Source organism: Schistocerca nitens, chromosome 1 (assembly GCF_023898315.1).
Source record: "Schistocerca nitens isolate TAMUIC-IGC-003100 chromosome 1, iqSchNite1.1, whole genome shotgun sequence".
NCBI classification, from domain to species: domain Eukaryota; kingdom Metazoa; phylum Arthropoda; class Insecta; order Orthoptera; family Acrididae; genus Schistocerca; species Schistocerca nitens.
In genome coordinates this window covers 438,594,493-438,622,112 of record NC_064614.1, presented here as the reverse complement: position 1 = coordinate 438,622,112, position 27,620 = coordinate 438,594,493, and the positions used below count along the sequence as shown (strand labels likewise).

Below are 27,620 nucleotides of genomic sequence, written 5' to 3'. Positions count from 1 at the left end.
ATACTTCTGTTATCTTTAGTAATTGGTTGATTTGTTGCTGCCAGTAGTTTTAGATCATCCATGTATAGCAAATGTGTGATTTTGTGTGGGTATGTTCCAGTAATATTGTATCCATAATTTGTATTATTTAGCATGTTGGATAGTGGGTTCAGAGCAAGGCAGAACCAGAAAGGACTTAATGAGTCTCCTTGGTATATTCCACGCTTAATCTGTATTGGCTGTGATGTGATATTATTTGAATTTGTTTGGATATTAAGTGTGGTTTTCCAATTTTTCATTACTATGTTTAGGAACTGTATCAATTTAGGATCTATTTTGTATATTTCCAATATTTGTAGTAACCATGAGTGGGGTACACTATCAAAAGCTTTTTGGTAATCAATGTATGCGTAGTGTAGCGACCTTTGTTTAGTTTTAGCTTGATATGTCACCTCTGCATCTATTATCAGTTGCTCTTTACATCCTCGTGCTCCTTTGCAACAGCCTTTTTGTTCTTCATTTATAATTTTGTTCTGTGTTGTATGTGTCATTAATTTCTGTTTAATGACTGAAGTTAATATTTTGTATATTGTTGGTAGGCATGTTATGGGGCGATATTTAGCTGGGTTCGCTGTGTGTGCTTGATCTTTAGGTTTCAGATAAGTTATTCCATGTGTAAGTGTATCAGGGAATGTGTATGGGTCTGCAATGTAACTGTTAAATAATTTAGTTAGATGTGAATGTGTTGAGGTGAACTTCTTTAACCAGAAATTTGCTATTTTATCATTTCCAGGGGCTTTCCAATTGTGAGTAGAATTAATTGCTTGGGTGACTTCATGTTGCAAAATTATCACTTCAGGCATTTGTGGTATCATCTTGTATGTGTCTGTTTCTGTTTGTATCCACCGTGCATGCCTGTTATGTTGTACCGGGTTTGACCATATGTTGCTCCAGAAGTGTTCCATGTCTGTTATGTTTGGTGGATTGTTTATTTTAATGTGTGTGTTATCTATTGTCTGGTAAAATTTCTTTTGGTTTGTGTTGAATGTTTGGTTTTGTTTCCTTCTATTTTCACTTTTTTTGTATCTTCTGAGACGTTTGGCTAATGCTTGTAATTTCTGCTTTTTTTCGTCTAATTGCTCTGTCGCTTCTTGTTGTGAGATTTTACCTAACCTTTTTCGTTTTTTTTTCCGAGATTTCATTTCTTATAAATTGTGTTAGCTGTCCGATGTCTTTTCTCAGTTTTTCTATTCTGATCTGTAGCCTGTGTTGCCATGCTGGTTTTGTGGGTTTCTTCTGTGTGTTGGTTGGTTCTGATCTCTGTCTAGTGTGTATATTTAGTGTAGTGAGTGCTCCTATATAAACCAGTAGTTGTAACTCTTCCATAGTTGTGTTTTCATTTATTTTGTTGTGTATGATTGTGTTGATAGTTTTTATTGTTGTTTCGACTTGTGGGTTATTTGGTGGTCTATGCAAGAATGGTCTAATGTCTGTATTTGTGTCTTTGTATTCTATATATGTTAGCTGAAATTTTTCTTCTATATCTAACATGTGTGTCACTTCGTGTTCTATTTGTACTTGTTCTGGTGGCTGTCTTAAGATTTCGTTTTCCTCTGATTGTTTAATTGATGTGTGTTGTTCTTTGTTTGTTTGCTCTGGGATGTTTGAGTCCATTACTGTATTTTCTTGTTCTTCTGATTGCACATTATTTTGTTCCGGTATTTGTTGTACTTGTTGTTTGATATTTTCTAATTCTGACTGAGGTATCCTGTTATTTTTGATTATTACACGGATCTGATCAGCTAGTCGTTGTTCTGTTAAAAATTTTAATTCTGGGTATCTGGTAATAAATGTTGTGTATACTTGTGATCTGTATCCAGTTGTGTTGGTTCCTAGGTTTGTTGCTTGGTAATAACAGAACATGAGGTGTCGATTAACTTCATCTGACCATCTCATCCTCTGTCTTTGTTTTCCTTCTAGGGTGGTTGCAGGAAGCATATCCTGCAAAACACCTCTATTTGGATTTAAATCATTTTCCAGTTGGCTAGCAGTGTCGTTACCATTGTGGGCGTGCATAGGGTTCAAGCGTCGTCCCCGACCATGACGGCGCTTGTCCGAGGCTTCTTTAGTTCTGTCCTGAACCAACTAATCACACTAAAAGGGGGGTTAGCCCTATTAGTGGTTTGTTCTTTTCGTCGCCTTTTACGACTGGCAGAACATACCGGAGGCCTATTCTTTCCCGGGCCTTATTATTATTATTATTATTATTATTATTAATAAACTTAATCTCTACTACACTCTTATCAAAGGTGACTGCTAAAAGTGTTTACATTATGTCAGTTTGCCTCACTTATCATTAATGTTACTGTCAGGGCTAAAAAGAATAGTAATTTCAATAAAACTAAAAGTAACACAGTACCTGAAACCTAATGGAAACCACAGCACCACATATTTCTTCTCCAACCATAAACTGCTCTCCCAACATGGCAAGTACTAAGTTCTCCCAACAACGTGAAACAATTCCTTTCCTCAGTCTGACAACCCACTTTCCACCATTTCGATTTGCTTCATCCTGCAGAAGAATGGTCTCATCGTAACATTTCACAGGATGCCAATAGCTAATCGTTAGTGCCTAACAAAATTATATTCCCCGATAGCAGTTTCTTAGAATAATACAATAATATATATGCTGCACATACAAGCAAAAGCCTTATTAAAATTATATGGGGCATATCCAGAACGTAAGCATCTTTTGGAAAACACTCATAAAATCCTTTTTTCAACCAAAATTTATATTTACAAGAAAAAAAATTTCTTGAACTATTTTTCTACATGGTGGCCATAATTGTTCCGACATTTATCATAGCATGAAACAGACTTTTCAATGCCCTCTTCATAGAAAGATGTTGCCAGTGGAGGCAGCCACTGCTGAACACCGTTTTTTTTTTTTGCTGTCAAAGTGCCTTCCTTCAAAATCACGTTTTGAGATCAAGAACAAGCAGTAATCAGAAGGTGTGTGGTATCATTTTATGAAGAAAGCAAAGAAAAGTTTTTTTCCCACTAAGACAAATGTCTTAACAACAGTGGCAACTATGTAGAAAAATAGTTTAAGAAAAGCTCTTTCTTGTAAAAACCGTGGTTTGAAAAGCAATATTTTCTTTCCAGAAATAACTTGTAAATCAAACATACAATTCATGAAAAAAATTTAAGTAATGAAATGTGGTAGGTTTCAGCAAGGAGTACGCCATTTCACAAATCTGAACACACAAGAACTTTCGAAAATGCTTTCAGTTTTATGTAACCTTTAACATCATTTCAACTATAAGTATAGTTAATAATTTAGGAGTGCAGGTAACAACTTGCCAAACAGTAGGAGCATTGAGCAACTAACAGGCATGCAAGAAATAATGAGAACACCGCTAGATTTTTGTATGACCACAACTCCATGCACCTGTTATTTGATGAGTTGTTAGCTTCACTTCTAAATTACACTGTTCAGTCACCTTAATGTGACTATCACCTATGTTCGGCATCAACGTGCAATAACCACTCTCAGATGACAGGTGACAGCACCAGCAGTGGAGGGTGTATAAAGCATGTTGAGGGACATGGAAAACAGTGCACTCATTGTCGTAATGTGGAAATGGAGCAATTTATCTGATGTCCAAAAGAACATGATCATTGGCTTTTGGGCAAGGGTGGAACCATTTCTAAAATGGTTAAGTTTGTAGCTATTTGTGTGGTGCCATGGTTCAAGTATACCATGCATGGCAAAATGGCACTATCCGAAACTGGAGCGAGGCAACTGTAGTGCATTATGAGCCATATATGACAGGGCTGAACAACAGTTGTGGAGATACGTATGGGCGACTATAAGTGCAACAGTTGAGAAACTGATTGCCCACATGAACTAAGGGGTACCAACAGTGTGGCCTTATTGACATTATTGCGAACATTGCTGCGTATAAGCCTCTGCAGCAGGTGCCCAATTCAAGCACCCACACTGACTGCTACTCATCAGTGACAAAGGCTGGAGTTTGCACACCAGTATCTCCACTATACATCCACTGAGTGGCAACAGATGGTCTTTTCAGATGAATCGTGTTTTATGCTCCATCGCCTGGATGGTTGTTGGCACACACAGCAGGATCCTGGCCAGAGGGCATTCCCTGGGTGACAGAACAATACAAGTATGCTGCTTTCCTTGGGGAATGTGTCCACCACTACAGTTTGTTTTTCCCAGGCAAAATGTCATCACCAACCAGGGCAATGCAACATCACACACAGCTTGCAGTGTATGTGCATCAATCGAAAAGCACCAGGATGAGTTTACTGTACTTTTCTAGCCCCCAAACTACCTGGATTTAAACCCCACCAAGGATCTGTGGGACCACCTTGATCAGGCCGTTTGGGCCATGGATCTTCAACCGAGAAACCTAGTCTAGCTGGTCACAGCAATGGCGCCACATCCCTGTCGGTACCTTCCAGAACCTCATCGAATCTCTCCCTGCATGTCTCGCAGGAGTCCACACTGTAAAAGGTAGATATTCAGGTTTTTGATAGATAGTTACATTAATGTGACTTTACAGTGTATTTACATTCTGCCAGAACTTTCCATGCCTTCTTTGTAATTACACTTACAATTACATTATCCTGAGAATATATGTTTTAACCTAATATTTGTCTGTATCATAGACACCCAAGAAGATTCACATGAAATACTAAGAGACTATGTTACCCCAAGCTTTTGGGATTGACTAGGGGATTTCAAAGGGAAAGGAATTACTAAGCAATAGGATAAAATCAGAAACATGGTTATGGACACTGAGTGACAACATATAGAAAGATAACTGTTAGAAAAAAAAATTGAAATATGATGGCTTTGTGACATATACAAGTTGGTTTTGCAGTGGTCTCAGGACATTCAATGGTGCAATTATAATTGTTCACCTTGTATTTGAATTTGCACATCCGGGTAGCTCATCCAGAGCTTAACTTTGCACTCACTATTCCTTTGCCGAAGCAAACCATACTGCAGAATATCCATCGAGTAATGAACTATTACAGAAAGGGGCACAAAACTCAGCCAAGGTCATATATAAAACATAAATGTTGTTGTCTACAAAGTATCTGCACAAAAAAACTTACTTTTTACTATATGTCATGCACTTATGTTGCAATGAGTAGTAAGTATATGGAATAAAATTGTTAGCAGAAGAACCATCCATACTTCATTCAGGAATATAAAGTCTTGCAAACACTGTACCCTAGAATAAGATAACCTGTTGTAAAACAGGCCACAAACTATAATTCTATGGATGACACTGCATTTCACACCACTCGATTCATCGCACATTCTTACAAATGAAGCTTCAAAGCAGATGACTGTATTTGCAGACACATGCCACAACATCCAAATCTGATAAACAGGTTTGACAGATATGGTCATTAACTCCAGTTGATTTTCTGGCTACCAAATTTACTAGGATATATTCTGACTGATTGATACATATTAATGAACTCCCAAGAACACTGTGGGAATGTTATACAATACGTTAATTTGCAGTGCTGTATAATATATTCAGTAAAGCATCACTGCCTGGAGTTTCTTCTGTGAAAGTGAAGTACATTATTGGTCTTTGACATGTGTAGACAAGCAAATAAAATAAAGAAGGTGCAACTATTGGTTACTGGAAAGATTATAAAAGGGACAAAGCAGCAGTAAATAAATTACAGGGTGTCTGAAATATCTGCAGTCGGGGAGAGGGAGGAGAGGGAGGAGAGGGGGAGAGTTGACTCTCAATTAATTTCTCCATAAGCAAATAGCTGACGAAAGTGATTATTGTTAATATATGGATCAACTTTTGATTAAAATATAAGTGAGCACTAAGGACTGAGACAAAATTATGTGAAGATAATGACTGGTGTGGCGGCTGTGCATTGGCAAGGGAGGTGTAACAAAGAGAGATCGTCTCTGGATGAAAGTTACTGTTGTGGAGAAAAATCAACTGACACCATTAAAAGCTTGCTCATACCATTCTACTACATGCCAAAATTCCTTCATGAACTTTACTACGTGTTGAGCTTAGGTATCGATACATGACTGCTATGCTCTGGTGCGTTGTGAACTGCACAAATTCACTTCCACTGTGTATATGCCTTTTTCACATGTCAGATAAAAACATCCTTGATGCTGCAAATAAAAAAAAAATTAAAAAAACTTAACAGCTGTTTAAGTTTTAATACTGACTGCAGTTCCATGTGGTACATTATGTTCAATGAAAGAGAGAGAATATGAGTAGCAGATAATAAACTTTCTTCTGACATGAATTCTCTGAAGCTATGCACCGATATCAAAACTGAGCAGTAGAAGTATGCACAGCACAAGCTCAGAAAAATGGCTAAAACAGGGACCATAATCAGCCGGCTTCCTCGCCAAATGGTTTTCTGGCTAGCACAGAAATGGGGTACCAACATATCTTTTATTCCAATCTGATTTCTGGCTGTTTCCACATGGAATGATTGTCAATCCTAAGGATTGGAGATGACATCTTTCACCTTACCTCCTCATTTTTCCGTCTATCTCATCTCCAGAAGAAACCTCTGGTTCCAAAAGCTTGAGGTAATATTACAATCAATGTTTCTGCTGACCTGGTCATCATTCAACATTTGGCGTGTATGGCCAGTTAAGAAACTGAAATAAATAAGAACAAAGTGGATATCTTTTGGCTGTGCAATACTAAATTGAATAGCAAGTGAAAATTCACCAGAGGAATGTGTTACTTAAATATTCCAGAAGAGTGTGATCAAAAGTCCGAAATATTATTTCTAATAGTTGAGTTCGAATTTTATAACAGCCAGACATAGAGTAACACAAAAACAGGATGATCATTATCTTGCAGCCATAGAGTAAAAGAATGAGAATATAATGGAATGATATATGCAAACAGGAGGGAATTGGAGGGCACACACATTATTAATACAACTGCCAGACAAAACAACACAAGGACTTAAAACATTTAATGGAAAAAGAGCTAAAAAGAATACAGCAATAATTATATAATAAAGATTTACAAATGGGGAGGTCAGCTACAAAGCAACTTAACAAAGATATCATTTAAAAGTGTGTACATAGGGGGTGGGGGGAGGGAACATATTTATCAAAGTAGGCTTATTTTACGTGGAAAAAAGTATGTGGCAGCTGCAAAGATATGGACTAATCGAAACATTTACAACATAACAAAAAACAAATTTCAGTGCTTCCTTCAGTCCTTATTTGTAGTAAATGCCACAATTAAAACACCTTTGAGAGTCAGTCAAAGGATCATCAAGTCAATCATTTGGTGACATTCAGAGAAGAATTTTATATTTGTTGCATAAAGGTGGTCACCAAAGAAATGTTTAAGAGGGAAATGTTGCAGGCATCACAAAGACTTATCCTTAAAATTATGATTGTGGATGTTCTACAATGAGACAAGGAAGATATTAATTCCTAACACATACATCTTATATAATGTTCATGGTGGCAAGTTTTTAAAAATTTTGGCCAATGTAAGGCATACCAACAGCTGTCCTTTCTATTCACTATTCTTGAACTGAAGAATCTTCCCTTTATAACACATCAAACAGAGCCTTGGGAATTTGGGTGTAGATATACACTCACAAAGGATGTGGATCAAAGAAGAACATTTCCAGTTGGTCCATACTTTTATTTTTCACTGATCATTATGACAGTGTCACTATTTCAAACAAAGCCCTAATGAATAAGGCTAGAAACACATCAAAACCAAAAAGACAAAATGGATACAGGTTCTTTTAAAAATAATTGTAGTTCAATAACTGTTAGAGCTTAAGTATTAGTTAAGAATCTAAGGGAATTTTTTTTTTAAATGGAAAGTTTTACAAATACTGAATTTCCAAAACTAGAAATAAATCAAATATTTTTTCAAGATAAGATGAATCTACATACATTTTTAAATTGAAAATCAATTGTAATCTAAGCACCGTAAGAGGGCCAGTAACACGTTTGAAGAAAAATGTAACAGCGACACTGTTCCACAAGAAATGATTTAAAATAGCTTTTCCTTATATAATGCTTAATGATTATGTAAAAGTCAGGGAAAAAAATTGAGTTTCAGTTTAAAGGAGAACGAGAAACAAGAAAAGACAAAGGTAATTATAATAAGGAACAACATTAACAGAAAAATTAATTAAAACTTACCCGGAAATTGAAATATATATGCAGGAAGCCATTTGTACACATATAAGATAATGTTTTCCTACAAAGAAAATCACACAATGACAGGAAGGAAACATGATGCTAAACTACTTCAACCAGCACTTCCAGCTATGCTACTAGTCTAGTGTAAAGGATGTAATATTGTTACAGCTACTTTGAATAGAGATATTCAGGTACTTTTCAGCCTACAACTCCACAGCTGGTCTTAAGTACAGCAAGATTTGTCATAAACGAAACGCATATCCACTTTTTCGTACACACTGTGAATGTGCAGGTGGCTCCATGCGCAATTTTTTTTATCTATACAGTGGCAAAGCAAAGACCATTGGGCTTAAAACATGCAAGTGATCCCACAAACCCTATCATAGTTGTGTATTTGCTTATATTTTGTAGACTAGGGCAAATATTTGTGGTATCACTTCTCCTGACAGTACTGTCACCTACTTCCACAAATGCTATGTTGCTGAAGTTATCTTTGAAGGCTCTTTATAATGCCAGAGAAAAAGTATGTAGTTCTATTATAAAGTCAGTGTCACAATTAAGCATCTATAAACTTTAAAAATTATTTACAATCTTAAGCAAAACCACCACATTGTTTATTATAGCTAAGCAAAATCTATACCTTAAAATATTTACGTGTTCTTGACATACGTGAGGTGGTCTGTCTTAGTGGCCTCACCATGTTTCCATATAGTGCGTACCTATTTTCTGAAGATTTCAAATATTTTACGCCACTCAACATTGCAAGAAACTAGGTTGACAATTTCTACAGAACTGTGTTATTGTTTCTTCTTTCTTCCATTATCACACACAATGTCGAACTGCCTCTCTGGAGATTTTATCTTTCCTAAAGATAAAGTGATTTGGCATCCTCAATTTTTTTTATTTATTTATTTTTTATTATTACTGTCACAATAACGTTTTGATAGTTCTCACTTTTATCTGTCCCTGCTGTTATGTTTTGTTGGGATGATAATCTTCAGCCTTGTAGGTTCTGCATAGCCACTTCCCCCAATGATTTTAGAAATTCAACAATAATTTTATCTATCCTTTCTGCCTTGCTAGTCAACAAGTTCCCCACAGCTCTACCAAACCCCTGACTCTTAATAATTGGTGCCATATGTTTTTAAAATTGACATCCATTTCTCCTTACCTACAGTCTTCTTACTCATACAGAATAACAAGGTAATCCCTCAATTTATCCACTCTCATCTGCATTTAACTTTACAGTTCCTTTTACATTTTTAAGGATAAGTCTTTGATTTGTAATTCTGTGAAAGTTGTTTTGACTTTTGTGTGTGCTGAATTATTCTGATGACATTTCTGTTTTAATTCTTTATTTTTTTCTGCAGCAGTTTCACTTCAGTTTCCTTGAACTTCCTTATGATTTCATTTCTAAGTGACAAAGCTGAAAACCTTCCTTCTCCTGAACATTATTTCATTTTCTTCTTTCATTCATCAAATAAAGTATTCCTTCTGTTACCCTCAATTTCGACTCCTGTCACCCCTTTTACAAATGGATTGTCTTCTCAGCAGCACTATCTACAGTGGTATTATTATTGCATTACAAATAGCTTCAGTATCTTTCAACACGCTTCATTCCTCAATACTTCAGTATCCTACTTCCTCATACATTTGTTATTGCAAATGACTGAATTTTGCCTACTCTTCATCACTGCCAAATTGCAATCTGCATTTACAGATGGTGGGTATACCCTGCAATCTACTATTTTATTTCAGAATCCCTGGTTGGTTGGTTGGTTTGGGGGATTAAAGGGACCAGACTGTGACGGTCATCGGTCCGTTTTTCCAAAAAATTAAAACCACCCAAAGAGAAGAAAAACGAACAGCAGGTAAAACGTCAGACGACACAGGACAAGAAATACTCTTACAGAGCTCACACAAGACAAATTAAAATCACACAGACTGTGACGGTGGTTGGCCGACCATAGAGATAAAAAGGAAAAGCCAACCACCGAGAACACATTAAAAACGCAGCGTAAAATCGTAGGCCAATGGCCAGAATTAACACAAAAGAACAGAACAAACACTCAGAGTAAACGATAAAAACCCCCTGCCCGAATAAAACGTAAAACTAAGCCAGCCATAACAGGGTCATCGGATAAAAGGGCAGGGAGCGTATCAGGCAGCGCAAATGTCTGCCTGACCACAGCTAAAAGGGGGCAGGCCAACAAAATGTGGGCCACTGTCAAAGCCGCCCCGCAGTGACATACAGGAGGGTCCTCCCGGCGCAGTAAATAACTGTGTGTCAGCCGGGAGTGGCCAATGCGGAGCCGACAAAGGACGACTGAGTCCCTGCGGTTGGCTCGCATGGATGACCGCCACACAGTCGTCGTCTCCTTAATGGCACGGAGTTTATTGTGCGTGATCCGATCGTGCCATTCAGCGTCCCAAATCGCAAAAACTTTTCGGCAGAGGACTGCCCGCAAATCAGCCTCTGGGAGGCCAACATCCAGAGACGGTTGTCTCGTGGCCTCCTTCGCCAGGCGGTCAGCATGTTCATTGCCCGGGATACCGACATGACCGGGGGTCCACACAAAGACCACAGAGCGGCCGCAACGCGCAAGAGTATGCAGGGACTCATGGATAGCCAGCACCAGACGAGAACGAGGAAAACACTGGTCGAGAGCTCGTAAACTGCTCAGGGAATCGCTACAGATAACGAAGGACTCACCTGAGCAGGAGCGGATATACTCTAGGGCATGAAAGATGGCGACCAGCTCAGCAGTGTAAACGCTGCAGCCATCCGGCAAGGAACGTTGTTCGGAATGGTCCCCTAGAGTTAGCGCATACCCGACACGACCAGCAACCATCGAACCGTCGGTGTAAACAATGCCAGAGCCCTGATACGTGGCCAGGATGGAAGAAAAGCGGCGGCGGAAGGCCTCTGGAGGGACCGAGTCCTTCGAGCCCTGTGCCAAGTCGAGCCGAAGGCAAGGGCGAGGAACACACCACGGGGGTGTACGCAGAGGTGCCCGGAAAGGAGGTGGAACAGGGAAAAACCCAAGCCCGCAGAGAAGCTCTTTGACGCGGACCGCTATTGTACAACCAGAGCGATGCCGACGTTCTGGCAGACGGACGACCGATCGCGGGAACAGGAGACGATAGTTAGGATGCCCGGGCGAGCTTAGAACATGGGCAGCATAAGCGGCCAGCAAACGTTGGCGTCGGAACCGCAGTGGAGGGACACCTGCCTCCACTAGTAAGCTGTCCACAGGGCTGGTGCGGAAAGCACCAGTGGCAAGGCGTATCCCGCTGTGGAGAATTGGATCCAGCACCCGCAACGCAGACGGGGATGCTGAGCCATAAGCCAGGCACCCATAATCCAGGCGGGACTGGATTAACGCCTGGTAGAGCCGTAACAGGGTAGAGCGGTCGGCGCCCCAGCGGGTGTGGCTCAAACATCGCAGTGCATTGAGATGCCGCCAACACGCCTGTTTGAGCTGCCGAATATGAGGCAGCCAAGTCAACCGAGCATCAAAAACGACCCCCAAAAACCTGTGGGTCTCAACCACTGCAAGGAGTTCGTCGGCAAGATAAAGCTGCGGCTCAGGATGGACTGTCCGGCGCCGGCAGAAATGCATAACGCAGGTCTTGGCTGCCGAAAACTGAAACCCATGCGCTACAGCCCAAGACTGCGCCTTACGGATAGCGCCCTGTAGCTGACGTTCAACAGCTGCAATGCCTGTAGAGCTGTAGTAAAGGCAAAAGTCTTCAGCATACAGGGAAGCGGAGACAGAATTTCCCACGGCCGCAGCAAGCCCGTTAATGGCTATTAAAAACAGACAGACACTTAAAACAGAACCCTGTGGCACACCGTTCTCCTGGACGTGGGAGGAACTATACGAGGCCGCGACTTGCACGCGGAATGTACGACACGACAGAAAATTGCGGATAAAAATCGGCAGAGGACCCCGAAGACCCCATCCATGAAGCGTAGAAAGGATGTGATGACGCCATGTCGTATCGTACGCCTTCCGCATGTCGAAAAAGACAGCGACCAGGTGCTGACGGCGGGCAAAGGCAGTACGGATGGCCGACTCCAGGCTCACCAGATTGTCGGTGGCACAGCGGCCTTGACGGAACCCACCCTGAGACGGAGCCAGAAGGCCCCGAGACTCCAGTACCCAATTCAAGCGCCGGCTCACCATCTGTTCAAGCAACTTGCAAAGAACGTTGGTGAGGCTAATGGGACGGTAGCTGTCCACCTCCAGAGGGTTCTTTCCAGGTTTCAAAACGGGGATGACAATGCCTTCCCGCCATTGCGACGGAAACTCCCCCTCGACCCAAAGACGGTTGTAAAGATCGAGAAGGCGCCGCTGGCAGTCCACTGAAAGGTGTTTCAGCATCTGACAGTGGATGCCATCTGGCCCTGGAGCGGTATCAGGGCAAGCAGCTAGGGCACTGCGAAATTCCCACTCACTAAATGGAGCATTGTAAGATTCTAGGTGGTTGGTGCGAAACGAAAGGCTCCGACGTTCCATCCGCTCTTTAATGGAGCGGAAGGCCTGGGGGTAATTCGCAGAAGCGGAACTCATAGCAAAATGCTCTGCTAGGCGATTTGCAATGACGTCGGAGTCAGTACAAACTGCTCCATTCAGTGAGAGCGCAGGGACGCTGACAGGTGGCCAATAGCCGTAGACGCGTTGAATCTTGGCCCAGACCTGCGATGGAGTGACATGGAGGCCAATGGAGGACACATACCGCTCCCAGCACTCCTTCTTGCCTTGGCGGATAAGGAAGGCGGGCCCGCGCACGCAGCCGTTTGAAGGCTATGGAGGGATGTCGCTTGTGACGCTGGAGCGCCCGCCGGCGATCTTTAATCGCTTCAGCGATCGCAGGCGACCACCAAGGCACAGCCTTCCGCCGAGGGGACCCAGAAGAACGGGGAATGGCAGATTCGGCGGCAGTAACGATGCCGGTGGTGACCGATTGAACCACCGCATCAATGTCATCAGTAGAGAGAGGCTCAAAAGCGGCAGTGGAGGAGAACAAGTCCCAGTCAGCCTTATTCATAGCCCATCTGCTAGGGCGCCCAGAAGAGTGGCGCTGTGGTAGTGACAAAAAGATCGGAAAGTGGTCACTACCACACAGGTCGTCATGCACACTCCATTGGACAGACGGTAAGAGGCTATGGCTACAGATTGAAAGGTCAATGGCGGAGTAGGTGCCATGCGCTACACTGAAGTGTGTGAAGGCACCATCATTTAACAGCGAGAGATCGAGCTGCGACAATAAATTCTCAACGATGGCGCCTCGACCTGTTGCCACTGACCCACCCCACAGAGGGTTATGGGCGTTGAAGTCGCCCAATAGCAAGAAAGGTGGCGGCAATTGGGCGACCAGTGCAGCCAGGACATGCTGCGAGACATCACCATCCGGTGGAATGTAAAGACTGCAGACGGTAACAGCCTGTGGCGTCCACACGCGTACAGCGACAGCCTCTAAAGGCGTCTGGAGAGGGACAGACTCGCTGTGCAGAGTGTGAAGGACATATATGCAGACGCCACCAGACACCCTTTCATAAGCAGCTCGGTTCTTATAATAACCCCGATAGCCACGGAGGGCGGGGGTTCGCATTGCTGGAAACCAAGTTTCCTGGAGAGCAATGCAGAAGAAAGGGTGAAGGCTGATAAGTTGGCGGAGCTCAGCTAGATGGTGGAAGAAACCGCTGCAGTTCCACTGGAGGATGGTATTGGCCATGGCTGGGAAAGGCGTGACGGGACTGGGAAGGCAGATTACGCCGCCGGGTCACCTGCTGCCTCCGATTGAGCACCCGCACTAGTGCTATTCATGGCGTCTGAGGGACTGCCGAGATCGAGGTCCTCAGCGGACGCCAGAATCTCCACCTCGTCTTCAGACGCAGAGCTGGAAGGTGGCGGTGGGGTGGCTGCCACCGCGAGTGCCTTGGGCTTAGAGCTCTTCTTCTTTGGTTTCTCACGCTGCTCCTTGGGTTTAACTGGCTGGGAGGGCTTCACCGATTCAGTCTCTGGGACTGAGGAGGATCGTGAAGCCCTTCGACCAGCTGATTGTGGGCACTTACGCCACTGTCTGTCGTCAGCCTTCCCGCTGGTGGAAACCTGGGAAGGGAGGGACCCAAGGGACCCCTTGCGAGCGTGAGAAGCCGAAGAAGGTGGACACTTCTCCGGCTTAGAAGCAGGGACGGACGTCCCTGAAGGGGGGGATGGTGTTGCCCCTGAGGTAGGTGGCGCAGGAGCAACCGGGTGGGTAGAGCCCCCCACTGGCAAGGGGGCAGGAGGAGTTGTACCACTCAGCGATCCGGCCGGAAATCACGAAACTGATGGGGCGACCACAGGTGTTGTAGCAGCGGCATAGGAAGATGTCAGTCTCACTGGATGTAATCGGTCGTATTTCCTTTTGGCCTCAGTATAAGTCAGTCTGTCCAGGGTCTTATATTCCATGATTTTGCACTCTTTCTGGTATATTCTGCAGTCTGGCGAGCAAGGTGAATGGTGCTCCCCACAGTTGACGCAGATGGGAGGCGGGGCACATGGAGTATCGGGATGAGATGGGCGTCCGCAATCTCGACATGTGAGGCTGGAAGTGCAGCGGGAAGACATATGGCCGAACTTCCAGCACTTGAAGCACCGCATCGGGGGAGGTATATAGGGCTTGATGTCACATCGGTAGACCATCACCTTGACCTTTTCCGGTAACGTATCACCCTCGAAGGCCAAGATGAAGGCACCGGTAGCAACCCGATTGTCCCTCGGACCCCGATGAACGCGCCGGACGAAATGAACACCTCTACGTTCTAAGTTGGCGCGCAGCTCGTCATCGACTGCAAAAGGAGGTCCCTATGGAAAATAACACCCTGGACCATATTCAAACTCTTATGTGGTGTAATAGTAACGTTAACATCCCCCAACTTGTCACAAGCGAGTAACCTGCGTGACTGGGCGGAGGATGCCGTTTGTATCAGTACTGACCCAGAGCGCATTTTAGACAAGCCCTCCACCTCCCCAAACTTGTCCTCTAAATGCTCGACGAAGAACTGAGGCTTCGTGGAGAGAAAAGACTCCCCATCAGCTCTCGTGCAAACTAAGAATCGGGGCGAATAACTGTTACCTCCAGCCTGAGACTTACGCTCTTCCCACGGCGTGGCCAGGGAGGGGAACGTTTTTGGGTCGTACTTCTGAGCATTAAATTGAGCCCGAGAATGCTTAGAGACTGCTGGCGGCTGGCCGCCAGCGAGAGATGATGTACCACGCTTCATTGCGGGTCATCCGCCCTGATGCCACCTACTCCGACCAAGGGCCCTCCCCACGGGCGCCACCCAGCCGCAGCAATAGCCACCTGGCAGGACGGCCATTGCCGGGAGTCCTGATGCCCCAAGGAGATGGGCATCTACTCCTTGGCATACGTGGGGAGTTAACGGCGCAGGCATCAGTAGAGCGATCCCTGTGTTGTCAGGGGGCTACAACCAAGAGGGTACATGGCGGCCCCACCACAACGGGCTGGCTACCGTGCTGGATCTTAGGTGCAAAACTGTCCACGGTCGTCGTCGCAGATAAAAGAAACACTGCAGAGGGCAGCGTGGTAATCGCCCAAGAGATCGAAAACGAGCGGGACACCATTGCAACAACGAGAAAGCCGGCTAAAGGTCTAGTTGCACGACGGATACAGTGCACCATGTAAGGCGCCCTTCCCCAATTGGCTCGCTCTTCGGAATAATTTAGAAAGATGGAGGTCAAACCCAAGAGGGGACCTGCACATAAGGCCGAAACAGTTGAGACTCCTTTTAGTCGCCTCTTACGACAGGCAGGAATACCGCGGGCCTATTCTAACCCCCGAACCCGCAGGGGGTTCAGAATCCCTGTTACACCATGATATGATGCATTCAGAACTTTCCTGGGTTTTCTTGAATTTTACCACATCCTATTGCAGAGCCTGTATTCTCCCATTCCCTTCTATTAGATTTTCATCTTCCTTTACAATCGGAGTAACTCAATTCTCCTATACACTCTCTACATCTCACCATTTTCTGCTAGCAACATCAGCATTTACACATGAACTACAGCTCTTAGCATTGGTTTGGTTTTGATTTTTATGAGAATAACACAATTGGTTATTTGTTCATAGGAACTTACTTCTTACCCAACCTTCCTATTCAAAACAAACCATACTCCAATTATACCATTTTCTGTTGCTGTTCCTATTACCCAATGTACAATTGACTACATACCTTCATCTTCTTCCATTTCACTTCATTGAACCATAACGCTTCTAGTTTCAGCCTTCACATTATCCTTTGTCATTTCTGTTTTTTGCCAATATTTGTGCCACTTATCCAAATTTTCCATTTGTTACTTAGCCCTCCCTATTCCAAAAAATCTATGGAATTTATTTAGTTAACTTAATTTTTATACTCAACCCCACTTCTCACTTAATAGAATAACAGATAGACAGAATCAGCCTAGATCAATTCAAGGTATTATGGAGAAAACTGGTCTCTCAGACTAATCAGCATATATAGAACTCTGTTACTTCATCAATACTGAAAGCAGCACAATAATCAAATAATGAAGGTTTGGCAATGCTGTTTGACCTTAAGCACATACATGAAGGAAGAGGAGAGTAGTGTTTAACATTCCGCCAACAACAAGGTCATTAGAATCCAAGTACAAGTTCTGATTAGGGAAGAAAATTGACTGTGGCCTTTCAAAGGAATCATCCCGCCGTTTGCCTTTAGTGACACAGGGAGATCACAGAAAACCCAAATCAGAATAGCCATATGCAGATTTGAACTGTCATCATCCTAAATGTGATCCCAGTGTGCTAACCACTGCACCATCTCATTCGGTGTATGAACATTGAGTCTGTCAATTAAAAAATGATTGGTCTGCCTTCAATGTCCCTCCTTCCTCCCTGTCACTAACATATCTTATAATATTAGCACAACACTTCTTAAATGGCAAGTACACACTCATTAGCATATATACAATTTCAACATATTAAATTGGAAAAATATTTTTTTAAGTTCTAAGCGAGACCAGAGTCATACAAAGCTCCGGAAGTGTTTAAAGGAAATCATGAGAAACCTAAATCAAGTTGACTATACGGGTATTTGAACCCTGTTCCACCAGAATGTGAGCAGAGTATTTTAATCACTGCACCACCTGACTCAGTATAGTTGTGGAAGAGTACCATGATTTCTCATAAAACTATGGAGAATGAGAAAACAAAAAGGATGTGGGAAGCTCAAAAGACACTAGGACTGTCAATATCACACGAGTCAATTTGCTGGCACACAAAGAGAGATGAAATAGCTAAATGCTATTTTTAAATGCTTATAAAGGGTGGAGCAATGAAATAGGAAATTTTGAATGTTAGTGTTGTCAACACTGTGTATCTGGCAATTGTTTGGAACTGATATTTAACTGTTGCAGTGTGTTGCCATTTAGTAAACATGCAACATTGGAGTGGTGCAGAACGAGGTACTGCGGCACACAGGGTATTTCGACCACACTACCAGCTAGGACGTCTTAGACGTGACACATCTGCTCATGCAATTACAATCTGGGTGCGTAATTTTGAAGAACCTGGTTCAGCTTTGAAAAAGAAGCCTCCAGATGGCATCTGTACAGTATGTACCACAGAGAACATTGCAGTTACCCAAGTTTCCATTGAGAGGAGCCATTGCCACTCAGTTCCACACCATGGAGGTGCACTCGAGACTGGGTGACCATGCGTACAAAGAATACTGCATGAATTGAAGTTCCAGGCCTATAATTTACAGACTGTAAAGAAATTAAATTCACGAGTCTGTGTCACATAGGGAGTTAAATGAACAATTGTTAAATAAAGTCAACGAGGACACAAACTTCCTCAACAATATGTGGATCTCAGATGGATCTCACTTCAGCATTAATGGATACGTTAAAAAACAGAATTTCTGTTACTATGCACTAGAAAATCCTTGCAAGTTTCACAACCATCCAGTATACAGCACCAAGGTTATAGAATGGTGTACTGTATCATGTCATGCTATCAATGACCCTTTCTCTTTTCGAATTTGAGGATGACATTGTAACGACAGTAACATCCAGTCTGTCTGCTGATATACTTGAAACATTCTTTAAACTCAGATTGCATGATCTTAATATGTCAAACAATCATTTCAGCCAAATGAAGTCACATCACATACTACTAGACATTTGATGGAAGCCATTTGCCAATTGTTTGGAAGGCACATATTTCCCGCAAAAGTGACATTCTATTGTCTGCAAGATCCTCTGATGTTGTATGAGATTTCTTCCTGTAAGGACGCCTTAAAAGCAATGTGCACATCACATATCATGCAACTATCCATGAAACTAAACAGAAGATTGAAGATGAAATCACTGTCATTCCCAACACATGCTTCATGTGTCATCAATAGTTTCCTTTAGGTATTGAAAGCTTTTGAATTTGTTCAGTTTGCCCTGTATAGCTGCATGAGCATGCATGCATCTCTTGCTATTTTCCACAAATTGTCAGAAAGCTTAACATTTATGTGTTGTTCTACTGAATTATATGTCTTCAAATTGACAGTGCTTAGTTAGCTTCAGCAGATAAATGAACTTCAGCTTAATGTGTACATCACTATGCCATGCATCTAGAAATTCAGTGGACTGTTTAGAAGTAGTACATATGGGGAAATTGAATAGATGCAGAATACAGAAACATTGGGGAGGATACGGCAGAAAAACAATTAAATGTAAAATAACAACAGAACACAGGCTTGAGGGAGAAAATGAGAAAGCAGAAATCTTTCTGATGTTTAACAACAGATTTCAACTGAGTGTACTGAAACACCCTCCAAAGTTCTTTCACAATCTACTAACATCACAACACTCAAATTGCTGTTGCCAAGTGTGTTTGGCGGCACTTATTTTGTCACGGAATCAGTTCTGTTCCGTCCAACTCCGTAGCACAGCGGTAGCATTACCGGCTACCAAGCAAGGGGGGGGCCCAGGTTTGATTCCTAGCAGGGGACTGGGTGTTTTATGTCCTTCAGCATCATTGACACACAAGTCGCCGAAGTGGCATCCACTAAAAAGACTTGCAATATGGTGGCCAAACCCTGAAGGGGATATCCTGGTCAATAAATGCCATACGATCATTTCATCCCCCCACCCTAGTTTTCTGTTCCAAGTCTGATTTTGCTACTAACAAAAAATTGTTGTACAGCACTATTCTTAAAATGCTATAGTGTTGAAGATAAAACATATTGTACTATGTTGTGCTGAATCTTATACAAGGTAAATTCTAGTTTCACAGTGAAGGAGAAACACATTATTCCATTGTCTGGTTATTCAATCCTTACTGGCCACTTTTGGCAGGGCCTCTTTTATGCTAAATTTATTTGTGATGTTACTTGACACAATATTGCAATGGTTAAGCTGCCTCACACTAGAAATTAAAGCAGTCTGTCATTAAACATAGCAATCACTGATCTTGGTTTAACTTTTGTCTAAAGTAGAAACCTGAACCTCCATGTGTACATTGTCTCCAGGTCTTGTCAGTAACATTTTAATGATCATATTGTTCTGAACTTACTTTGAAAAGAATCATTCACCTTGTTTCTTTGCTAAAAAAAAAGTATGGAAAAGGCACAAAAAAGTGAAATTTCATAAAAATGGCTGAATAATCTTAAGTTATGTATTCAATATGTGACTTTCATTACCTCCCACATCGGTTTTATGCCCATTTTGAACAAGTGAAAATCACTCTGACTAGATAGTTCGGAGGGCCTTATTAAATGAGAATACAATGCCCAAAATTGTTCAACTGTAGCAAACCTTGCAATAAGTTTCAAGTTCTGATCATAATTTTGTACTGATGCTTGTTTTCCTGGTGTCCTATGACTATACCATAGCCAGTATTCATATTCCAATTTATGTTCTCCGTCTGGAATTGGTAAAGGAGCCTGAAAAATAAGTAAAATACAATGAAACTAAAAATTTCTCTTTAGGGGAAATTTATTGTGATAAGATCTTACCTCACTGGCTAAAGAGTGAATGGATATAATATATTAGCATACAATTTTGGTTTGTCATGTATGACATTTGTTAGTTAGGCTGTTTAGATGAAAATAACATTTAACACAACATACTTTCTCTTCAAATTACCAATTTAGTTGGACAAATCAGTACCTAGACACACACAAGTTCGGAAATTTCGTTCTGACCTCTTACTCAACTTCCTAGTACGCATATTTTATAACTGACATGAGGTTGAGAATTACATTTTGGTTTCACTCTCAACTCCTCGTTTTCATCTTTAAACTAACTATTTCTATTTCACTATTTCTTAGCACAGGATGCAACAGTTGTTTATCTTATTTATTGTGACAAATTCACTGCTCACAGTACCAAGGAGGGAGGGTACTTTGTGCCCACCTTTTGTAAATATTGTAATTTAGATTCGTATTTCATCTTTGAAAATTCTGATAAAATATTTATTAAGCCAGATTTTATAAATATATCATTTCTTCAGCTAAACTTAATCTGTTAATTTAAGTCTAATGGCTGTCATCAAAGTCTACCTCCTTAGTAGTAGATGTGACTTGACAACAAGTGTCTTATTCCATAATTTATGACATTTCGGCAGTGAAGAGCCTCTGAATTTAATCTCTCTCTGTGGATAGCAATAATGATCTCAACAATAATTGACTTCTCTTTGGCTTCTGATTGTTTCTTGTTAGTTCTTATTCAGTGCCATTTTGGCCAGTGCTACAGACGACAGTGACTGAAAATGTAACAACGCTCTCTCACTGAGAGACAAGTATTAGACATTTTAGAAGAATCAACAGATTCTGAAATTGAATTTGGTGATAACGAAGAAGTGAAGAACGGAACTTAAGAGGAACGTGTTGTGCACAAGTATATGGAACGTGGTGTTGTACAGACTCTGAAGACAAACAATGGGTACCTGCAGCAGACAATGACACAGCTGGTGAGGTCTGTGAGAAGTATTTTACAACCACTGGAAAAGTTTTCATGTCCAAACATCTTCATATCACCAGGAGAGTAGCACAAAACATAGTGAAAGAACGAGAAGGCAAAACAAATGAAGTTTAAGTAGGGACAATACTAGAATCATTTGAAAAGATTTTTTCCTCCGGAGATTTTTATCATCATAATAAAGCATACCAGTGAAGAAAAACTGAGATGGAATTTACCCAAAACAGACTTGATTTCATGGTATATATATATATATATATATATATATATATATATATATATAGTTACTTATAATAATGGAGAAGGATTTATGGTGCAACACTTCATGGAGATTTGTTTATACTGATACTAGGAATAGAACTAGATTCTGTCAGTTAGCTAAAACAGTAAGATATGTCAGAGTGATGTGAAATGAGTGCAGAGAACATGACCACTGAACCAGTCCAGGAAGCTTAGTGCCATCGACGAAGAATCATGCTGCATTATTATTATTAAATATAACAAAGTGAAGGAAGCTACTATCCAATGAGCAACAGAATCTGTCTTAACTGAGGAATATTGTCGCCACGTGCTAGCCATTCTGTGCCAGATTTTGGATGCATTCAAATCCAGAGTGAAGATAAACCAAGTGGCTCATACTAATACACCAAGTTTTCTGCAATACAAGAAGTATTTGATAAAATGAATGAATTACTGCCAAGACATTAATCTGCAAGGATGCACACTGTTATGATGAAATGCTGTCACATTGTTCTGTGGTAGGTGTCCCTTCCTGGAAATTATAGTACGCTTATATGAATGCTCACAGATTCTAAAACCATGTACTCAGCAAGGAGCTGCATGAAGAGAAGAAAAAATTATAGTACACAACAATCAAATTCAGCTGCAGCTGTAGTGAAATGCCTGGTTGTTCCTATACACAACTCAGGGTGCAATGTCACCACAGACATTCAATTGAGTTGGCTGAAAATTTGTGGAGGAATCACAAGCTAACTCTTAGGGGAACATTATATACATTTCTTCTGCTCAACTTTCCAGACTGAAATAAGAAAAAATGTAATAAGTGACTGCTTCTTCTTAAAGAATTGGGACCACAGCTCACGAAACCACACATTGAAGAAAAGGATACAGATATTAGAGGATTCCAAAAATGTGTCGTTTCAGCCATGGGAGGTATTATCAGATGGAATATGAAGTACAAGTTCGCTGCAAAGGAAGCTTGAGGAGGAGGAGAAAGATGTCATGTGTGTTGTTGTGAAAGCCAGTCACCAGTCAAAAGCAATGAAGTACAATAAAGTGAACAAAACAGCAATGATCTGTAACAACTGTAAGAGAGACACATGCACTGAACACAAGGAAACTGTTATATGTTCCAAGTGTGAAGATGTTTCTGGAGAAAGTAATGAATAAGTGATCTCAGAAACTATGTATGTAATCTGCTGTATTTAAGCTAAAATATCTGTAATTTTTTGAATTATAATGAAACGTTCTTCAATAACTCTAATGACTTTTACTACCAATGTAAAGAGATACTGCTCAAGAAAATAAGACTAAACAAACTTAAATGATACATTATTACACATCAATAACTATACAATTTTTTGTTAATAAAGGTCAACAAAAATTAAAGAAATCTGAATTTAAAAAATGTTTTGTGGTGGGCACAAAACATCCCCCCCCCCCCCCCCCAGTGCCCTTTTGATACTGCATGTTAAAAAATAACATTTTTATTGTAAGGGTTAATGTATACATAGCGGTGAATACATACCATATCTTTTTCCACTTTTAGTATGTCTCTACTTGACAAATCGTCTCCACCTTCCGTATTATTTTTCAGCCTGTAAAAATAGTGAATTAATACCTTATTACAGACAATATACACAAACGGTTCAAAACATTTTTATGAGATGGATATAAACAACTTCTATTCACATTCAGAATGTTTTATACTGTTACCACAAAAAAGGACTTTTTTTTTTTTTTTTGCAGAAAATGCACTTACAGGATTCACAAATATGGATAGGTTGGATTTTTAACTTCTTCCACAGTGACAGAAACATGCAAAACATTTCAGTTACCAACGACATGGAACATCACTGCACCAGTTGGTTGGTTGGTTGGTAGGTATAAAGGAGGGGGGGAAGGGACCAAACTGCGTGGTCATCGGTGCCTTGTTCCTAGTAAAATAATTACACAACATAAAGAAGAAAAACGAGACGTACAGCACAACAGGAGAATGGAAGAAGCAGAAGAATGACAGAAGGACAACCAACACTACTATGGACAAAACAGGAAAAGAAAACCAGAGAGAGAAGCAAGAGGCAGGCAGAAGGGATAAAAACAAGAGAGCAGATGACGGTGCCTGGCCGACCATGAGAATAAAAAGGAAAAGCTAACCACTCTGCAGCACATTAAAACATCCAGCCTAAAAGCATTAGAGGGGATAGCACAAAGGGACAAAGGACATGAGCGAAAAGTCATATAGAATGATAAAACCCACTGCCACGTAAAAAACTTAAAATTAAACTTCCTGGCAGATTAAAACAGTGTGCCGGAGCGAGACTTGAACTTGGGACCTTTGCCTTTCACGGGCAAGTGCTCTACCATCTGAGCTACCCTAGCATGACTCACGCCCCAACCTCACAGCTTTACTTATGCTAGTATCTCGTCTCCTACCTTCCAGGAGTGCTAGTTATGCAAGGTTCACAGGAGAGCTTCTGTGAAGTTCGGATGGTAGGAGACAAGGTACTGGCAGAAGTAAAGCTGTGAGGATGGGGCGCGAGTCGTGCTTGGGTAGCTCAGATGGTAGAGCACTTGCCCACGAAAGGCAAAGGTCCCTAGTTCGAGAGTCTGTCCGGCACACAGTTTTAATCTGCCAGGATGTTTCATATCAGTGCACACTCTGCTGCAGAGTGAAAATCTAATTCTGGAAACTTAAAATTAAATTAGCCGATGAGGTACTGTCAGCTAAAATTACTGGCAACGAATCCAGTAACTGAAGAGTCCGTCGCAGGCCAGCCAAAGGAGGACAGCTCACCAAGATATGAGCCACTGTCAGCTGGGTGCCGCACTGACACTGAAGTGGGTCACCAGGGCACAGGAGGTAGCCATGTATCACACAAGTGTGGCCAATGCAGAACTGACAGAACCAGAGTCCCTGCGAGGGGCTCGTGTGGTGGTCTTCCACACATTTGTAGTCTCCTTAATGGCATGCAGTTTGTTGTATGTACTGAGGTTATGCCATTCCGTCTCCCAAAGCCGCGAGACCTCGTGGCATAGTACTGAGTGTAGGTCAGTTGCAGAGAAGCCTGTTTGACCAGCCTGTCAGCAAGTTCGTTGCTTGGGATTCCGACATGATCTGGGGTCCAGACAAACACCACCGAACGACTGGACCGTTCCAGGGCATAGATGACTCCTGGATGGTCGCTACCAAAGGATGACAAGGGTAGCACTGGTTGATAGCTTGTAGGCTGCTCAAGGAGTCAGTACACAGAAAAAACGAATTTCCAGGACATGAACGAATGTGCTCAAGAGCACGAGATATAGCCACCAACTCAGTAGTGAAAACACCGCAGCCATCGGGCAAGGAATACTGTTCAATATGTCCTCCATGGACATATGCGAAACCGACGTGATCATCCACCATCGAGCCGTCAGTGTAAACCACTTCATGGCCTCTGTACATGTCAAGAATCACGAGGAAGTGGCATCAGAGAGCCGCAGGGTTAAATGAGTCCTTAGGACCATGTGAAAGTTTCAGGCGAAGCCATGGCCCAGGTGTACACCATGGAGGTGTCCATGAATGGACCTCAAGTATAGGTGGTATATGTAAGAACTCCAGTTCGGAAAGAAGGAATCAGACACAAACTGCAATTGGAAGCTCTGACCTGGGCCACCGATGTGGGGGATGAACTGACATGGGCGGGAAAAGGATATAGTAATTCGGATGCGCAGGAGAACTACGAATGTGTGCAACGTAACTGGCCAGCAGTTGTGCGTGCCTAACCTGCAATCGAGGGCCTCCGGCCTCCACAAGGACGCTGGTCACTGGACTCTTCCTAAAAGCTCTTGTCGCTAGGTCAACACCACAGTGGTGCACTGGGTCGAGTAAGCGCAATTCTGAGGGCGCCGTCGAACCGTAAACCAGACTCCCATAATGATGGCGGGATTGAACATGGGCTCTGTAGAGCTGCAGCAGTGTAGAGCGATCTGCACCCCAGTTGGTGTAGCTCAAGCAGTGGAGGGCTTAGAAGTTCTGCAAGCGATTCCGCTTAAGCCGATGAAGATGAGGAAGCAAAGTCAGTCGGGCATCGAAAAACAGTCCCAAAAATCTGTCTCCACTACAGTGAATGGATCGTCATTAAGATGAAGTCCTGGTTCCAGATGAATGGTACGATGCCAACAGAAGCGCATAACCTAAGACTTAGCAGCCAAAAACTGGAAACCGTGAGCTAGAGCCCATGACTGCACCTTGTGGATGGCTCCCTGCAGGCGCCACTCAGCAACAACAGTACTAGTGGATCAGTACGAAATGCGGAACTCTTCTTCATACAGATAAGGTGAGACAGATGGCACTACAGCTGCTGCTAGGCCGTTAATGGCCACTGAAAATAGATACACACTCAATACAGAGCCCTGTAGAAAGCCATTCTACTGAATAAGGGGGGAAATGGGGGGGGGGGGGGGGGGAGGGGGGGGGCTATGAGAGGCACCAACTTGGAAAGTACAAAGCAACAGGAAATTTTGGATAAAAATCGGGAGCTGGCCTCTGAGACCTAACTCGTATAATGTGTCAAGGATATGATGTCACCAGGTCATGTCCTACGCTCTTCGTAAATCAAAAAAGACAGCAACAAGGTGTTGGCGTCTGGAAAAGGCTGTTCAGATGGCAGACTCAAGGGGCACAAGATTATCAGTGGTAGAGCGACACTGGCAGAAGCCGTCCTGGCATGAAGCCAGTAGGCTACGTAACTCCAGGACCGAACCCGATCACCGACACACCATACGTTCCAGCAGCTTACAAAGAATGTTGGTGGGGCTGATGGGCCAATAGCTATCCACATCAAGCGAGTTTTTACAACGTTGGAGCACCAGAATGATGGTGCTCTCCTGCCATTGTGGTGGAAAAACACCATCACACCAGATCAGGTTGAAGATGACGAGATGTCGCTGGTAATCAGATGAGAGATGTTTAATCATCTGACTATGGATCCGATCTGGCCCAAGAGCTGTGTCAGGGCAATGTACTAGGGCACTGAGCAGCTCCCACTCTGTAAATGGGGCGTTACAGGATTCACTGTGGCATGTAGAGAATGAGAGGACTTTCCCTTCCAGTCGCTGCTTGAGAGTGCGAAAGGCTGGGGGGTAATTCTCCAATGAAGAGGCTCGAGCATTGTGCTCAGCAAAGTGCCCGGCAATCAAGACTGCGTCGGTAGGCAACACACCATTTAAGTTAACGCCGGGAACACCTGCTGGGATCTGGTACCCAAAAAGGCATTTGATCCTTACCCCGATTTGGGAAGGTGACATACGACACCCAATGGTCGATACGTATCTCTCCGAACACTCCTGCTTCCATCATTTGATAAGTTGGCGAACGCAGGCACAGAGCTGTTTAAAGGCTATGAGGTGCTCCAGGGGAGGGTGCCGCTGCAGAGCTCGCAGACACTCCTCAATCGCTTCAGTGACTTCCGCCACCAAAGGACTGCCTTTCGCCGGGGGACACTAAACAGCAAGGGATCGCATTGCCTGCCACAGAAAGAATTGTTGCAGTCACCAGCTCAACCATCACATCGATGTGCCTGTGTGGGGGAGATTCAACAGTGACAGCAGAAGTGAAAGTTTCCCAGTCCGCCTTCTTTAAAGCCCATCTGGGCAGGCGTCCATGGGCCTGACGCCGGGGCAGTGACAGGAAGATGGGGAAGTGGTCACTACCACACAGGTCATCATGTGCTCTCCAGTGGGTAGATGGGAGAATTCCTGGGCTGCAAATTGATAACTCAATGGCCGAGTAACTACCATGAGCCACACTGAAATGTGCAGGAGCCCCAGTATTTAAGAGGCCGAGGTCGAACTGAGACAGTACAGTTTTAACCCTCTGCCTCAGCCAGTAGGCACTGTGCCACCCCACGAGAGGTTAAGGGCAATAAAATCTCCCAAAAGTAGGAAAGGTTTAGGGAGTTGATCAATCATTGCAGATGATACATTCAGGGGTACTGCACCATCTGGAGGAAGATATACACTGCAAACAGTTATTTCCTGCGTCACCCTTATTCTGACAGACACAGATTCAAGAAGGGTTTCAAGGGGCACAGTTTCACTACAGACTGAGTTTAGGACAAACACTAACTCCACCTGACACTTGATTACAGTCAATACAGTTCCTGTAATACCCCTTATAGCCATGGAGGGCA

The 27,620-nt window shown here is 42.6% G+C and overlaps 1 protein-coding gene across 2 annotated transcripts in view; it reads right to left on the bottom strand.

Annotated features, from left to right (window-relative positions):
- The window catches only part of LOC126251427 (eukaryotic translation initiation factor 4E type 2), an 82,232-nt gene that overhangs the window by 35,372 nt on the left and 19,240 nt on the right, over window positions 1-27,620 (bottom strand). For both annotated transcript variants that reach the window (XM_049951855.1, XM_049951846.1), the window contains exons 2-4: window positions 22,976-23,045; window positions 19,929-20,171; window positions 2,399-2,551 (exon numbers count right to left, since the gene is read on the bottom strand). In XM_049951855.1, coding sequence (XP_049807812.1) covers window positions 2,399-2,551; window positions 19,929-20,171; window positions 22,976-23,045 — 466 coding nt within the window. The remainder of the gene's footprint in view (window positions 1-2,398; window positions 2,552-19,928; window positions 20,172-22,975; window positions 23,046-27,620) is intronic.